The 17,307-nt window shown below is 34.7% G+C and overlaps 1 protein-coding gene across 3 annotated transcripts in view; it reads left to right on the forward strand.

Moving 5' to 3' along the window:
• LOC125671776 (paladin-like) overlaps positions 1 to 17,307 on the forward strand; it is a 136,919-nt gene that overhangs the window by 25,623 nt on the left and 93,989 nt on the right. For all 3 annotated transcript variants that reach the window (XM_048907675.2, XM_056161144.1, XM_056161145.1), the window contains one exon: positions 12,162 to 12,319. In XM_048907675.2, the coding sequence (XP_048763632.2) occupies positions 12,162 to 12,319 (158 nt within the window). The remainder of the gene's footprint in view (positions 1 to 12,161; positions 12,320 to 17,307) is intronic.

Below are 17,307 nucleotides of genomic sequence, written 5' to 3' on the forward strand. Positions count from 1 at the left end.
AAGATTGGGTTCAATTGGAAGTCATGCAGTTATCTAAGGGTGCCTTGGTGAGGGATAACAATGCATACATGTATATCGAAATGACATGTACAATAACAGGTGGTTGCTTTTTATAGCTTGTTTGGACGAGTCTGAAGAGGCTTTATCAGGTTAGCTGTAGGCTCTGAACAGGCAGATTTAATAGTTAAAGTAGTCTAGATTGTTGAGTTCCAATGAACTTTAAAACCTTTCTGATTCAACTTTGCATGGATGATTCACCAATAGAATAAATAAAAGTTGAAAATATGATCTTAATGGAGTTAAGAAGTGTTATAATGAATGCAAATTTTGATATTCCATGAATTCTACAAAATGTCCATTTTTGAATTTTTTCAACATGTATGTGCAAAGTGTGACATTTCTTTGGTGGTTCACTAATGAAGACTCTTTAAAATCAGAAGAATCAAAAAAAGGTACAATTAGTCAAATTAATATGCAAGCATTGTAATGTAGAGCAGATCTTGCTGTGACCCCTGGACCAGAGTGGGTCCACAGTCGATCAAGGTTCAGAATTTTTCATTGGAATGTGTATTGTTGGATTCTTTGGAAATCTCTTAAGACTCACAAGGGCATGATGCACAAAAATCCCCATAAACTTTGTAGATTAAGATCTCTTCCCCATGGCGCTAAAACCAGGGCGTGTTCACCATAAAGGCTTTGAATTTATTTTCTGATACTACTTTTAAGGAGGAATGCTACACATGCAGTATGAAGATTGAAGGATATGTGCAACAATATTTTGAAATTGAAAACTTTCAAATTTATTTTATTTGGTCAAAAAATGCAGTTTTAGTAGAAAGCAATCAGGAAAAAAATTTAAAACCCCTGCTGGACTCGAACCCATGATTTACAGTTCAGCAGTCGATGTGCTAACCTACTGAGCTACTCAGTCATTGATATTTGAAATGAATGGGCAAATATTGCTGATATTTATGCCCCCCTTTGAAAAAGAGGGGGCATATTGTTTTACACCTGTCGGTCGGTCGGTCGGTCGGTCGGTCTGTCGGTCGGTCGGTCTGTAGACCATGTGTTGTCTGCTCAATATCTTGAAAACCATTCACTTGATGATAATGATATTTCATATGTGGGTTAGTTATGAGTAGAAGAGGATCCCTATTGTTTTTCAGGTCAAAAGGTCAAAGGTCAAGGGTCAATCTACTCTGGACATAGGAATATAATGTCCGCTCAATATCTTGAGAACCCTTTGCTTGAAAGACATCAAACTTGACACACTGGTACATCCTAAGGAGTAGATGACCCCTATTGATTTTGAGGTCATATGGTCAAAGGTCAAGGGTCAAACTGGGCATAGGAATATACTGACCATTCAATATCTAGAGAACCCTTTGCTTGACAGACATCAAACTTGGTACGCCAGTACATCTTCAGAAGAAGATGACCCCCATTGATTTTGAGGTCACATGGTCAAAGGTCAAGGGTCAAACTGGACATAGGAATATACTGTCCGTCAAATATCTCGAGAACCCTTTGCTTGACAGACATCAAACTTGATACACTGGTACATCTTCAAGAGAAGATGACCCCTATTGATTTTGAGGTCACATGGTCAAAGGTCAAGGGTCAAACTTGACATGGGAATATACTGTCTGCTCGGTATCTTGAGAACCCTTTTCTTGACAGACATCAAACTTGGTACACTGATACGACTTCAGGAGAAGACGACCACAATTGATTTTGAGGTCACATGGTCAAAGGTCAAGGGTCACACTAAACAGGAATATACTGTCCGTTCAATATTTTGAGAACCCTTCGCTTGACAGACATCAAACTTGGTACACTAGTACATCTTCAGGAGAAAATTACCCCTATTTATTTTGAGGTCACATGTTTAAAGGTCAAGGGTCAAACTGGACATAGGAATATACTGTCCGTTCAATATCTTGAGAACCCTTTGCTTGACAGACATCAAACGTGGTACACTGGTACGTCTTCAGGAGTTGATGACCCCTATTGATTTTTAGGTCACATGGTCAATCCACTCTTGACATAGGAAGATATTGTCTGCTCAATATTTTGAATTGATGATACTACTCTCAATTAAATGATGTGTGTGTGTATAACCCTTTTCAATTTTGCACCATGGGGGGCATATGTGTTTTACAAACATCTCTTGTTATATTTTCATCCCTGTTTTAAAAGGTTACAGTCAGCCATTATGACGATGTAGTGTACCTCCTTAAAGTACATGATATGATAAATATATTTGTAACACTGCTATGATGTCATTTTGTTCGTTCATTCCAAGAATTTACCTATGGCTGTCTGATATATTAGTGAGCAGTCTGACATCAATTGTAATATAAAACTGTCTCAGTATCAATATCCGTGAAAATCTGGTAAATCAACAGGTCAACAAATGAAATTTAAAGGGCATTGTTTGTTAAAGTACAATATGCCTCACAGTTCGGTATGAAAAAAAAAAATGTCTGACAGTCTAATTGGCCCTAATGGGTAGTGCTGGCTATTGTGATGAAAAATCATATCATGATATATTGCAATAGTAGAATTTGTATTTCAATATATCATAAAAGTAACATTCAAACTGACTGATAGTTTTCATACAGAACTTCATTCGACATATATCCAATACTTGTATATATATTTTTGAAACTGCATTATGATGCTGTGGTGTACAGTGGAGCTCTAAAGATTCAGTATGGCTGTGGGAATCTTAATAGAATCTTTTCCACTGTATTATGATAATCACAATTAAGTTCATGAAAATGATGTACAAGCACCCAGAGACGTGCAATTTATATAATGGTTGAATATGACTTTTGAAATGAATAGGCAAATCTTGTTGATATTTATATTTTCATCCATGTTTTAAAAGAAAGTCAGCCATTATGACGATGTAGAGTACCTCCTTAAATTTGTTTCATTTCACTGATTTAGTAAACTAGTGGTATTTGCATGGACGTTGAAAATACCCTAGAATTTACAATTTTCACTGCATGCAACTGCAGGTTATAATTTGTATGACCTGAACATCAGTTCTGTTCTTGTCAACACAACTCATCTGAAATTTCTTGAAACTTTGTAGTTGAAAAAGACTTATAGGGGCAGGGACATGATTTGATCTAAAAATTTCCAAATTTTATTTTTCCATTTTTATTGTTTACAATGCTTGACTGAAGTATTTCTAATCGTCAACCAAAATTTAGATATCAGTTGTTGAGTTACAAGTAAGATTCAACAATCACAATTTCCTCATGCTGCACAAACTCACCGCAGCTCCGTTTTTGCTGAGTTTAGATCAATAACATCAACACCACTGTAGAGATGAAATATGTCATTTATTCAAATGACGCAAATAAGGAAAAATATATACATAATATAATAAGGGGATCAGACCAAAAACTATTCACACAATACATAATGACATATCAATCTGCTGATCCCCTAAGTTTACGGAAGAACAATATATGCAAAAATTATAAAATTGATTAGGTCTACAGCAAAAAGATGGCACATCAAAAATACAAAGGCCATAACATATCTTAAAACATATCAATGCAAGTAAGGTAGGAAAAGATGGGGTGGTGGTGGGTGTGCCAAATTTTTTGATGCTATCAATAGCTTCGATGAAGCGAGAATGACCCAAGGCTGACTGGTCAGTTACCGACAGCATCAGAACACGTGACAACGATAATAAATTTTGATTGGCTGTTATCAGACAAAGGGGTACGATTTGGCCATGGAAAATTTCGGAATTGCGTAACAAGTCTGCCGCAACTGCAGAACTGGGAAAATTACATAATATGGCACCTGACACCTGCAAGGCCTGGGAGAAGACCAGTAACATTACATTCAAGAAAAATCAAAGCCACAGAGTTACAAACAATGCAAAAAGTATATTAACTACTAACATTTACATGCAAAAAAACAGCATTCAACACACAAATGCAATTATTTACATAATTGTTGTTTCCTAAGTGTTATGTTGCAAACAAGGCTCATGCCGACTAGTTGTATTTGGTGCGCCCATGCGTCACAATTTTTCTAAAGAAAGTTTATTGCTTATTTTTTACTTGTATATTGGGGGTTTGATTTTTCACCAGAAGTCGCACGTGGTGAGGTCACAATAGAGGTAATTTTGATATATATACACAGGGACTTGAGGCATGATCTGAAGTATAATGGATCATGCAACACCTCCCCTAACCGTCTACACACCTTTTTAACTTATGCATTGTAAATAGACATTAACTATCACTTAAAAATGTAATAAATTATGTTTTCAGCGATTGTAAGAAGAAATATCACTGAAAACAAGATTTTTTTTTTACTAATATGTAACAGAGATTTCTATTATCTTTAATGTATACATGTACATGTATTTACAAAACATAAGTATAAATAGAAAATAAAATAAGTGTGTTGATCCCAGATCAGAAAAAAAATAAGGGAGGGGGTGCATAATCCATGCCTGATGGCCTGTGATTTAACATGGATCTATTCTGAAGAACTATATGTCAATGTATGAATTAAATCCATTCTCGCATATAATGCATTAATGCAAATACTGGTCAGTTTATCTGAAGTTTTATCACTCCCTTCCAAATACATCAAGTACCAGTACCAGTTAGGGTCTTGTATACATGGTTTCAGTTTAATATGGCATTTGGAGAAATTGTTTTTTTTTTGGGGGGGGGGGGGCGGGGGGGGGGGCTCTGGCTTGAAATGGGCTGAGGTGAGGTAAAATATATTGAAAAATATGATATTAGCAATTTTAATAGAAATTGTGTACATAACAATTGATAAAAGTCTGATGGCTGATTTATATTTAGACACTGGGGAGGGACTCTAATATGTAAATAGTAAATGATTATTTGTCCAATGATAAAAGTAGAAACCACTGCGTGTTGTATCCTAGCACCTAAAATTGTGAATTCGTAATAAATATAAACATTTAGAACAAAATATATATTGACAGCTAAAAGACACTATAAGTATCATTAGTTTGTTGTCTTTAAAAAAAAGCTTTGATTGGGCTTGATATTTGCGTAAGCTGTTTCCGTAAAAAACAAGCGATGAAGCTAAAAATTAAAGAAAATCAAGCTCCTTTGAGTGTTTATTACCACAGCAAATTCTACTAGAAAATATTGACCATGATTGACGTGCCGGCGCGTCTGCGCACCGAATACAACTAGCCCCCGTGCCATATGTTTTTATTTACATATAGATTGCTTAACAGAAAATATCATGTTTAAAACAAAATGAGATGTGCCAAACATTAGAAATTGTTTAATTGTGTTTAGAGTATATTCAGTAAACATGTAATTTGAAAAATCTGCTTTAAACCAAACTTTTACTAGTATATTTAACCATGAGTATATGGCTCTGGATTTTCTGTCAAGGTACTGTTCATCAATCCATGCTCCTCCATGGCAAAGCATTAAAGTCCAAAAAATTTTGTGAAGATTTTTTCTAAAATGGCAGTTCTTGTGGGAGGCTGCGAGGCAATCCGGGCATTCTATGAATGATGTTTGAGGAGGAATTAGGACATTAAGCACGGAACCTGGTGTTGTTATTTCGGGAACTTCTCTTTCTGGATCCAATAATTAAAAGCCAATAAAGCTTCAATTGCCACTATTTTCTCTTCTGAAAGTTCTACTGTAATTTTTTTTACATTTTCTTTGGAATACAGACTATTGCAGTGCGTGACTAATTTATAATTAAATATTCAAATATTTAGCTCATGCAGGTAATTATCAACTTATGATTTTAAAGGATTCTGAGAAATCATCTTTGTTGTAGATGAAAGGGGTTGACAAAGTGTGTAGTTAATTGCTATAACACATTCTGATCTCAGATACCCGGTTGGCACTTTCAGCTATATCTGTTAGTCGGGGCCTGAGCTCTTGTCTCTTATTAGATAAATATAAATAAATAAATGTTTATTCGGTACATACAAACATACATACATAAATAAGCTTATTTCCAGTGGGGTCCTTTGATGCACGGATGTTGGTGCTAGGGGGTCATTTATGTGGGAGGAAACCGGAGTACCCGGAGGAAACCCACGTATCCGAGCGGGTGACCGCCATACCCTCTTACTTACAACCACTGCCGATCATGGGGATCAAACTCGGGTCGCAGCGGTGAGAAGCGAGAGTGTTACCTCTGCGCTACCCGGACACAGATTAACAAGTGATATGTTTCTGATCTCCGTTCAGGTAAATTTTAAGGGAGGTGGCTTAATAAAAGAGCTACATGTAATTCTCGAATACAGCTATTGAACAAGACTAAGTGCTTTATTGTACTGATGTCTTTCAAAAATAACTTAATTTATCTACAATTTTAACAACCCCTCATTTAAATGTCCTTTTCAACACTTCATAACATTTATGGCTCCCAGGCAACTCCATAGGAAATACTGGGAACTTGTCATAGAATCTGATTAACCAATCAAATTACAGCAAATTAAATTTTGGTGCTAAAATCTGCATACAGGGATAATATTGCAGTTCTTATAAGGGGTGGATAACAAATTTTATACTTTAGTGGGGGTGGGGGGATATGGGGGTACTTGTGCTACATTGTATCACCAGAGGGAGTGTAGCTGTTGTTTTCGTATTATTCTATCATTGTAGGATGTCTTCCTAAGTTCCTACATGTGTACCAAGGTTTGTCCTCACAGACCTCAAACAATCATTCATACATGATATATGCACGATGATGAATTTTTGTTACCATTTAAGTTATTTTTAGCTGAGTTGCAACGAAGTTGAACTCGGCTATTGGTTTGGTGATGCGGGCGGGCGTCAACAATTGGTTTCCGGATGATAACTTGAAAAGTTTACAATCTAATCAAATGAAACTTTGATATATTGTTGGGTACCAGGTAAGGAAGACCCTATTAATTTTGGAGAAAAATGGTCAAAGGTCAAGGTCACGGTGACCGAAAATAGAATGAAAATTTCAGAAAAAATTTGGTTTCCGGATGATAATTAACTCAGAAAGTTTAAATCCGAATCAAATGATACTTAAAGATATTGTTATGTACCAGGTAAGGAAGACCTCTATTGATTTTGGAGAAAATAGGTCAAAGGTCAAGGTCACAGTGACCGAAAATAGATTTAAAATTCCAAAAAATTTTGGTTTCGGGAGGGTAACTCGAGAAGTTTAACTCCAAACTCCTTTTAAAAATGTATTCACAAGAATTTATTACATTATATCCAACAATTAGTTCTTCACAATTATAAATATGCCACATCATTCTTGACTTTACAATGTATCCCATGCAACTCGACTCGTGCACCCCTGGGTGCATATATTGATTTTTAATGTATACCACAGTATGTCCTTGACTACAATTGCTGAGTCATTTAGGTGGAACGAGAAGCTGATTCTTATGCTCTGTTACAGGACCCAACAAATCTCTAAAGTATCATTCTGTCAGGTCCTGCTGTAAATCATTTTTATTCTTTAATTGTTCACTGACTATTGCATACACAAATCTTTCTGATATTGGCTTTTGGGATATGTTTACAGAGCATTAACAAAATACCAGTTAATGTACATAATCTATTGAAATTGTAAGAAAATAATGAATCCCAGGCAACTTCAGATTTACAATTGATTATTTTACTTGATGCATGATAGGAATCTGTATGTTATAAGCAATTAGTTCTGTAATGTGCGTCACATTCATGTTTATATTAATAATTTGTATTGCGAGGATATTTCAAAATATTGACTATGGGATTGCTGAATAATTGATGTAAACACAATAAGCCAATGTGTTGATCAAAATTATAATCCTTAAGATTATAGTTCTTATTAGTTTTTTTTTCTTGAGTCATTTAATTTTCAAAGTGATCAGATTTGCAAAGGACAAAATTAAACTTTTTACTAAGTTTTAAATAGTGCATGTATGATTTATGTGTTTGAGCATGTGCAGTTTTCTTTTTAGTTAGGAGTAGTTTTTGCTGCAATAATGTATAGCCCTCGGCAATTTCTAAAGTTGTAACATATCAGGAAGTTGGGGGCGAGGGGGCTACAATTCCAGAATGTCGTTTAGGGAAAGCAGGAGATAACGAAAAGTTTTTTTACTTAAATGTTATTGAGATAGAATGATATTATTAACATTCAACAGTCCAACCTCTTATTTATGAAACAGACAAAATTTCAATAATCCCACATACTTCCTTATATATAAGGCATGACGATTATATATAGGTATATGTACATTCAGATTTGCCAAATGTTTTGTTTGGAAACTTAATGAGCTTGAAATAAGTAATATAATTAACAAATAAATGGTAACTGACTTGAAAGTCTTTATATTTTCTGCCATAATATTATCATAATTACATTATTTTTATTGAAATTTATGAATAATTAAATTTTGGTCTGATCGTAATTTTGGATTGGTTGTCTAAAAATACTGTCAATTTTAGTCATGTTGTGAACATGGTGGTGATTGATATTTAAGTGATTTGTACAAAGTTTAACACCAGAGAAAAATTTATGAAATATGAATTGATTTTAGTGAACGTTTGAGTCTTATAACACCAATGAAAATAGTAGGCACTGTGGAAAAAAGTTTGCAAATAAAATATTACCAAAAAATACAATCAGTATAAATCGTAATTGGAGATGCACAAAATGAATGGACCTTTGGAATTGTAGCAGAGTCCTCTAAATTGTTGGAATGTCAAAAATCAGAGAGGGCTATAGGAATTGTTTGACTGAGAGCTACAGGAATTGTTTAACTGAGAGCTATGGGAATTGTTTGACTGAGAGCTATGGGAATTGTTTGACTGAGAGCTACAGAAATTGTTTGACTGAGTAAGAACTACAGGAATTGTTTGACTGAGGGCTACAGAAATTGTTTGATTGAGAGCTGAGCTACAGAAATTTTTTGACTGAGTAAGAGCTACAGGAATTGTTTGACTGAGAGCTACAGAAATTGTTTGACTGAGAGCTACAGAAATTGTTTGACTGAGAGCTACAGAAATTGTTTAATGAGGATGAAAGGCCTAAAGGGCTACTAGTAATCATAAGAAAGAGCACTTGCTCCCTCACCACTTTCCTGTATTATATCAGAGTATTTGGATTTTACCACGGAATGTAGATAATAGGCAGTAGATATATCACAGGGGTATTTCTTAATGCTAAAATTAGAGGGATTTAACTGACAAGTAGGGGCACTGTCATTTGGATTATAAAGCTCTTGCTGAATCTGAAAGAAAATTATGTATATCATCATTAAAAGGGCTTATCCGTGAGGAATAATCTGTAATGAATAAGAGTAAGGAAGCCTGAGAATGACTTGGTAGCTTTATAGAGCCCATATGGCTATGGTGATTGATCTGTCTTTCACATTCAACAAAGCCCACATGCAAGTGTTCTCTCAAGAGTCCTAATGGTTATCTTTGTCAAGCCTAAGAAAAATGTAAACATGATCAGAACCACTGTGATTTTTTTTTTGAAAATTACACATGCAATGAAAGGGTTGTGTGATGAAGGCTTCTTTTAGCTTACTAGATCAAGGGTTGTCATCTTTCAAGCAGGTATTTTATTTGCCATCATTATATTCATTGAAACCCCGGACTTTAAGCAATATATTACTTCCAGATCATTTCATTCATCAATTGTCATTCCAGGGTTCTACCCTTTTTTGGCATTTATTTTTCAGACTTAACTTGTTTTGCTAACCAGTCAAAATTTACTAATATGTTTTAGCTCGCTTGAGCTAAAAGCTCGATCAAGAGCTTTCCTGTTTGAAGTTTGTCAGTCTGTGAAATCTTTTCACATTTCCATTTCTTTGAACCACAGGACCAAATTTTTGGCACAACTTAAGGCATCCAGGGATGAAGCAAGGACACAAGTTTGTAGAAAAGGAAGGACCATGTCCTGTCCCTTTCAAGGGGAGAAAATAGAGATGTAGTATAAGTGGGATGGGCTGTTTGTTAAAAGCACTCGCTCCTCAGGATCAGGTTATCCATAACTTCTATGGAAGCTACCTAGATTCTAATGTTTAAACCATGATCCTCAGAGGCAGGGCACAGGGGGGGGGGGGGGGGGGGGGGGTGTCAAAATTTTACATAGGAATATAATTAGGAATTATGAGTGAAAAATTTAAAGGATTACAAAGATACAGATATGTTGATTTGAAATGAAAGTATCCCCATGTGACATAGATTCAGGCTGTTAACATGATGATGCTCTGCAATCTAGGCACTTAAGGAGATTAAAATTTTACAGAGGAATTACTACATATAAAAAACTTTTCTCCGTAATTAAGAATCGCCATGAATTCTGGAATTGATAGGCTAACCTCCTTGTGTAGGGTAGATATGTGTCTGTTCACAGCATAGTTGGGATTCAATAACTGAAGAATATATAGGAATATTGTTTGAAAATTTTCTTCTGAAGAAGCACAAGGGTACAGTACGTTAATTTTTTTTTACGCCTGTATGTTCCAAGTGACGAGGGTGTGGGCTAGTATTGGTGTTTAATGTCATTCTACTTTTAATATGATTATATCAGTCATGTTAATACTTCAGTTTTTGCAATTTACTGTGATTTAACAGACAACCTGTGAGGTCAGCTCATTCTACAATTCTCCTGAATAAAAGTTGTGTTATTTAATGTACCACCTTAAGCCTGCATGAGGACAGGGTTGAAAATATGATATATTTCACATATTGCCAGTTATATATCACCACTGCATTTGCATTGGAATGTGCATTAAGTTTTTAAAGATGTTGTATCAACTACATATCTATGTCACTTTTCCTGTTACATGTATTAAAATATGGAAAAACCATATAAAATAAAAAAAACTTTATATTATGATCTTTTATATCAACACAACCTAGTTATGATTGATTTACCATACTTGTATCAAATGATATATATTACTTTCTTTCTCTTTCACCACCCTCTCTGTCTATCTCCACCAGTCTTTCTCTATCCCCACCCCTCTCTGTCTATCTCCACCAGTCTTTCTCTCTCTATCCCCACCCCTCTCTGTCTATCTCCACCAGTCTTTCTCTCTCTCTCTTTCATCACCCCTCTCTGTCTATCTCCACCAGTCTTTCTCTCTCTTTCACCACCCCTCTCTGTCTATCTCCAACAGTCTTTCTCTCTCCCCACTCCTCTTTTTTCTATCTCTCTCTTGCTGTAATGAATGTATATGTATGTGTACGCATTTGTACTCCTATTTGTGACATAGATCTCAATAAATTTGTCATCTTTCTCTAAAACAAAAAAAAAATATGGAAAAACCGACAACAGCTTACATATTCTATGCAACACAATATTATGTTGCACTTTTCCTGTTATTGAAATAAAGGAAAACCCACAGGTTCTCATTCTCTAATATAGTTTCTCTCCTCAGACAAGCACCTGTTGAATACTAAATGAATACTATTATTATATAATTTACACATTGTAATTTGTTCACTAAATCAACACAGAATCTGTAGAAGTAATTATCTATGAGACGACAACAGTCCGTAGGAAATGATTAATTTATTATAATGTGAATAAGCCTCTTGGTTTATGTCTGTTTTCTCCAGGACACCTTGCCTTATTAATGCCAGTGATCTTGGAAATTATTTAAAAATCCTCCCCATCATTAAGACTGCAATGTTGCAAAATGATGTTCAAGCATATATGATATGGTACTATAGATTCTCGACATATTAAAGTCAGTAGTTTTTGGAAACTCTTGAAGTGATATATGTAGTGCATTGTGCAACTATTTATCAAAACCTGCCGAAATTCCAATACTAGTCTTCTATTGTTGATTGTTTTTTGTCTGGTAATTATGTTTATGTAATTATAAAGACCCCTCTGGAAATTAGATAATTTCAGCTTTTACGGATTATCATATCATTATAATTGTCATGTTTAATACTTATTCTTTAATTGCTATAATTGCATAGTGCTATAGATTATGTCAGATTTCAATTTGTTAATCATAGATTTATAATCATGACATTCTGTGATATTTTACACCTTAATAAAATGAAATACGTACAAGCAACACTTTCTGTGTAATTGTCATGTTGTTAATGTATTCACTTTACGAAATACGTTTCATTGAAAAAAAAATACATCTGTCTTGTTTTTTTCTTCTTCAGAAAAACAGGGCAGCAGAAATGTTGTTAGAGCCTGCAATGATGTTGCTCCAATTATTATCAAGGATTGCAGAGAAGAATTTCAGCATGTCACAGATTTCAAAGACCCCATCATTAGTGGAAGTATTGCAGAAAATATGCCCAGACATCCACTTGTGAAGGTGATTAAAAAATTTATCTGTACAAGAATTTTTTTTCTTCTCTTTCTAAATCTAATTGCCATTTAGTGATGAAGTAAAGAAATTAAGATTTATATGGTTGAGAATAATTTTCTCTCTAGCAATCCCCGTGGGTGTATTTTGATCAGTGTTTTAGTGAAAAGAAATTGCATTATTTCCTCTTTTTCAAAGTGTAAATTTCTGAAAGATGTGTATGATGGATGGTAAATTCAGCTTAAGTAACGTACTATTGGGTTTATTTTACCTATGGGAGTTACAACCATTAATTTGAATTTTAATTGTTTTAATGATTCCATTTATAATGCACTGTTTATAACAATGCAATCTACAAGTTGACTGGTACACATGCAGGTGACTCGAGAGATAACTTAAATTTTGATATTTCAAAGTTCTTGGTCTCTCAAAGTAATATGTGCATCCAGAACTTAAATTTCCATCTGGATATAAAAAAGCATTTATAAAATGTTGTTCTTGCGAAAATATCCAGTCCCATTCGATGACATCCTTTATAATTGACTATTGATACTTTCGGTGCTATATATGTGTATACATGTATAAGGTGTTGGTCACTCCGTGACTTAATTAGTACCAAAGTAGACCTTACCTGCGAGACTGTCATTGCTAAGAGCTGTGAAAACTGATGGAGTGACAACTTGCTAATCAGCATTGGCACATCACAAGAAACATTCCTTCCTAGGAGTTCATTAATCTTTTCAGTGTTTGGATGCAGTTTTAATTAAGGACGAATAATACATCAGAGAAATTCTGATATGGATGGAAAGTGGAGGATATGTACAATAATATTTTGAAATTGAAAATTTTAAAGAACCAGAGCCACAAATAGCCCTATAGTCAGAAATTGATATTATTTTCAGGGACAGAAGCAAAGAAAATCTATTTTTCAAATAGGCTATCCTTTTTAGCTCACCTAAGCTGAAAGCTCAAGTGAGCTTTTCTGATCTCCTGTTGTCTATTGTCTGTCTGTAAACTTATTACATTTTCGACATTGTCTTCAGAACCACTGGGCCAATTTCAACCAAACTTTGCAAAAAGCATTTTTAGGTGAAGGACGTTCAAGGTTGTTCAAATGAAAGGCCATGTCCCCTTCGAAGGGGAGATAATCATAAAAATGCAAAAATAGGGTGGGGTCATTTATAAATCTTGTTCTCAAGAACCACTGGGCCAGAAAAGCTGAAATTTACATGAAAGCATCCTGACAAAGTGGAGATTCAAGTTTGTAAAACTCATGATCCATGGGGTTAGAGTGGGGCCACAATAATCTAAGATCAAATTTAGACCTATGTTTAGTGCTCGGGGCCGTAGCAGTGAAGGTTCTTTATCATGCCAATGCCTGCCGCAACAGGGGACCTCCGTTTCTAAGGCCATATCTGAAAGACCTATGATTCTTGCTTCTAAATGCTGAGTGTTTGGCACAAGGAGCAATCTTTTTTAACATCATAGTTTGACACGGCCATGGCACGAGCAGGGCTTGAACTCATGACCTCCCATTTACCAAGTGAATGCTCTACCACTGATTGTGAAAACTGTTTATAAAACATCTAATGTTTCTTGGTTTGTTACTGTAATCCTAGTTTCATATACAGACTGTGGACAAAAGTATCGGAACGGTTTACGTGGCGTTACACAAGAATGAAACTGTTCACATTATTTACGGCAGGCATTTTCAGTGTAGATACGATTTGACACTACACCTTAGGCATTTTCATAATGATGATGACTTCCTGTTTACACTAACTACGTTATTTTTGTCGTCTGCAATCATAAAGTAAGTAAAGACCTCTCCAAACAACATGGCCTCGAAACATAAATATGCATCGGATGGTGTCAAACAGTCAGTTGCTACATTAGTTCAGAATGGAAATTCTTTTCAGAAAGTTGCAGATATGTTAAATATGGCTAAAACATCTGTGCATCGAATTTACAGAAATTTCTGTGAACGAGGAACTGTAAAAACAGCCCCTAAAACAGGTCGCAAGAAAAGTCTCAGCGATCGTGACGGAAGGAAAATTTTTACGACAAGTGAAGGCTAACAGGAAAACTCCATTGGCCGATGTACATGAGGGTAGACTTGGAACTATATCTTTGTTGCATACCAAGCTAATGAGCCTTTCTGCATATTTTCTAGGAACCAGTATTTCGATCAATGGACCCATCTCTAAGCCATTTACATTGAGTGTTGATGAAAGTGCTGTATCTGACAGGGATGGCGCCAGAGAACATTGCTTCAAACTTTCAGAGTTCTTTGGGTGTTACCGGTATCATGTATAGCACTTTCGTTGACACTTGATAAAGAAATAATTTTATGTAATATGCCTTAAAATGTATGCTGTTAAAGATCTGTCCAATGGCATCACATGAATAACTGGGCGCTGTTTTAGATTATGTGATAATGCATATCCATATCTTTTCTTTTTGACATTATGAAAGAATTGTTCTTTGTTGTCTGGATGTTGAGAAATTAACAGTAACATCAGTTAAAATTAGTAAAGTCAGCTGAGCAGATGTTTCCCACGATGAATGTGGTTATGTTGCATCAAATGTATTTTTCAAACACGGCCATAATACGCTTTACTTAAGTTTCACTGTTTGCTAAATCAAATGTTTAAATTTTTTACACTTGGAGGAAGTCTTAATTCTTCAGAAATGTAGGACCTTGTAGGTATACTGCAAGTCAAATTTCTTTCAGGCTACTTACAATTTAAACAGAAGGACAGTATGCATATTTTATGCAGAAAACTGAATTTTCTACTATTGTGTTAAAGCGGTACAGTGACTTGGTTCTTCTGTTTTAACACATAAATCGTAATTATCTGTAAAGAAGACATGAGTTAGTGTTCTGTGTGTGAAGTAATTTTACAGTGATGGATGTGAAGATTTGGTGTGAAGATGTTGTGCCATCCATTCCTGCAGTTTTATTTTGTTATAATTTGGTTTCATGACAGATTAGTAGAAGATGGGGGAGGAGAGAGGAAAATCAATTTAAAAACCTTACAATTAGATAATTTTACATGCGTTATATTACTAGGAAAAATTTTAAGATACTGCTAATGGTGGATTTTCCAATAATGGTCCCTATAATGTTGTTTTATTCATGACCCCTTTAGGGCAATGTCAGGGGGATGAATTATAGATCAATTCCACTACATTCTTCTTCTGCGATTCCTTCCTGAAGGAGTCCGTGTAATTTAGAAGTCATTTCATACCGCCAGATATCTCATCATCATTACGCAAACTATTTCATCTCCATCTTGTGTATTACTTTCAGGTTTTGACGAAGCAATCTTTGTGATTTATCATTGTTTAAAATGGAAGGTTGAGGATCTTGCAGCAGAATTGTCATTTATACCATATTGTAGACATTAAGCACCCAAAATCACTGCATCTCCATACAGCTTTATAACTTTAAAATTGATTCAGGAGATGAAATCATTGAAGAATGATGGTCATATCTGTACAGAGGCATGAAATTGGTTTTCTTTAAATTGTGATGATTTAGTGTAATTTTGAAGTACAGAATAACAAATTATGGGTAATCCTCAACTGACTTTAGTAAAGAGGGAATACTATTGATTGGCTTTCAAACTCTTTAAGTGTATGATTAGGCTAACAATTCTCTCAATCTACAAGTAGAAACATGGAAATATAAGTTGTATTGGAAACAATAAATATATATTGTCCTGTAGACAGACATGCATTGCAACAAAAGATGTATAATATATTATATATATATCTATATATTTATTTATATATATATATATATATATATATATATATATATATATATATATATATAAACCAAAATATAAGTAAATATCCACACAAGTAATATTATGATAAAGTAAGATTAGACTACGGTATGCCAAAAATAACTCAAACGGTTTCAATTTCAAGAGTTATATTAACTCTTGAAGATTGAAAATGAAACCGGTTGAGTTATTTTTAGCTTTCTGATTTTTCTTTATTATATATCTATATATCAGTGTACGTGAATGATTTTTAATGTTTATTGTTACCAGACATTCGGTCTGGTAAACAATCTAGCTTTACCAGACCAAAAATAATTTTACCAGACCAAATTTTCTTATGTGCAAAATTCAGTCTTTCCGTTTAATGTTTCTGACTACAAGCTTATAGGGCAAATGAGAGTACAAAATTTCGTAGCCCAAATAAAATTTTACTAGCCCAAATGTTGTGTTGGAATGATTCAACATGATTCAAAATTTCAAGTTTAAACATTTTAATGAGTATAACAAAACAAGTTCAGCTCTCTTTCGACTTCTAATTCTGTTATTTCACAGTCAGTATCTTCAGAATCCTCCAATTCTGACTCTTCTAGTTCTTCATAATCACTCTCATCCTAATAAAGGTAAAATCAAGGATTATTCAGTAGATCAGTCACATATTCTGAACGTCTGAGGCGGTCACTTGTAGTTGTTACTTTGGCGCAGTGTTTACACCATTTATTATTTTCGTGTCCTTTTACAGAATCAATTCTATAATTATCAGAGCCCGACATGAACTTACAATTTGCAGTGTTTTCCTTTCTGCATCAGATGCAATATACGAGATCATCATTGTATTCAAATCAGGACCGGTTTTCCTACCAAACACGCTAACATTTTCTTTGTCGCTTTGTTTCCTCACACTTCTTCTTAGCGGCAACTTTATCTGTACGGGTTGTTTCACTGATTTCCTACCAGGAATTGCACATTCTTTATATTTTCGTAGGGGATCATAATCCCCGCCGGAAATATATAACTGGCTTACAGGGCATGTGCGTCAATAATACTTGGTAGCCCGATCCCGATTTTACTAAACATGGTTATTGACGGGCCTACTGCTTAATTTAGAAGACTGAAATTTTTTTATCAACTGAAATTCATATATCTACCCTGATTTACCTTGCGTATACATGTTTATTTGGAAAAACGTACGTAGTTTAACATGTT

The sequence above is a fragment of the Ostrea edulis genome, chromosome 4 (assembly GCF_947568905.1).
Source record: "Ostrea edulis chromosome 4, xbOstEdul1.1, whole genome shotgun sequence".
Lineage (NCBI taxonomy): Eukaryota > Metazoa > Mollusca > Bivalvia > Ostreida > Ostreidae > Ostrea > Ostrea edulis.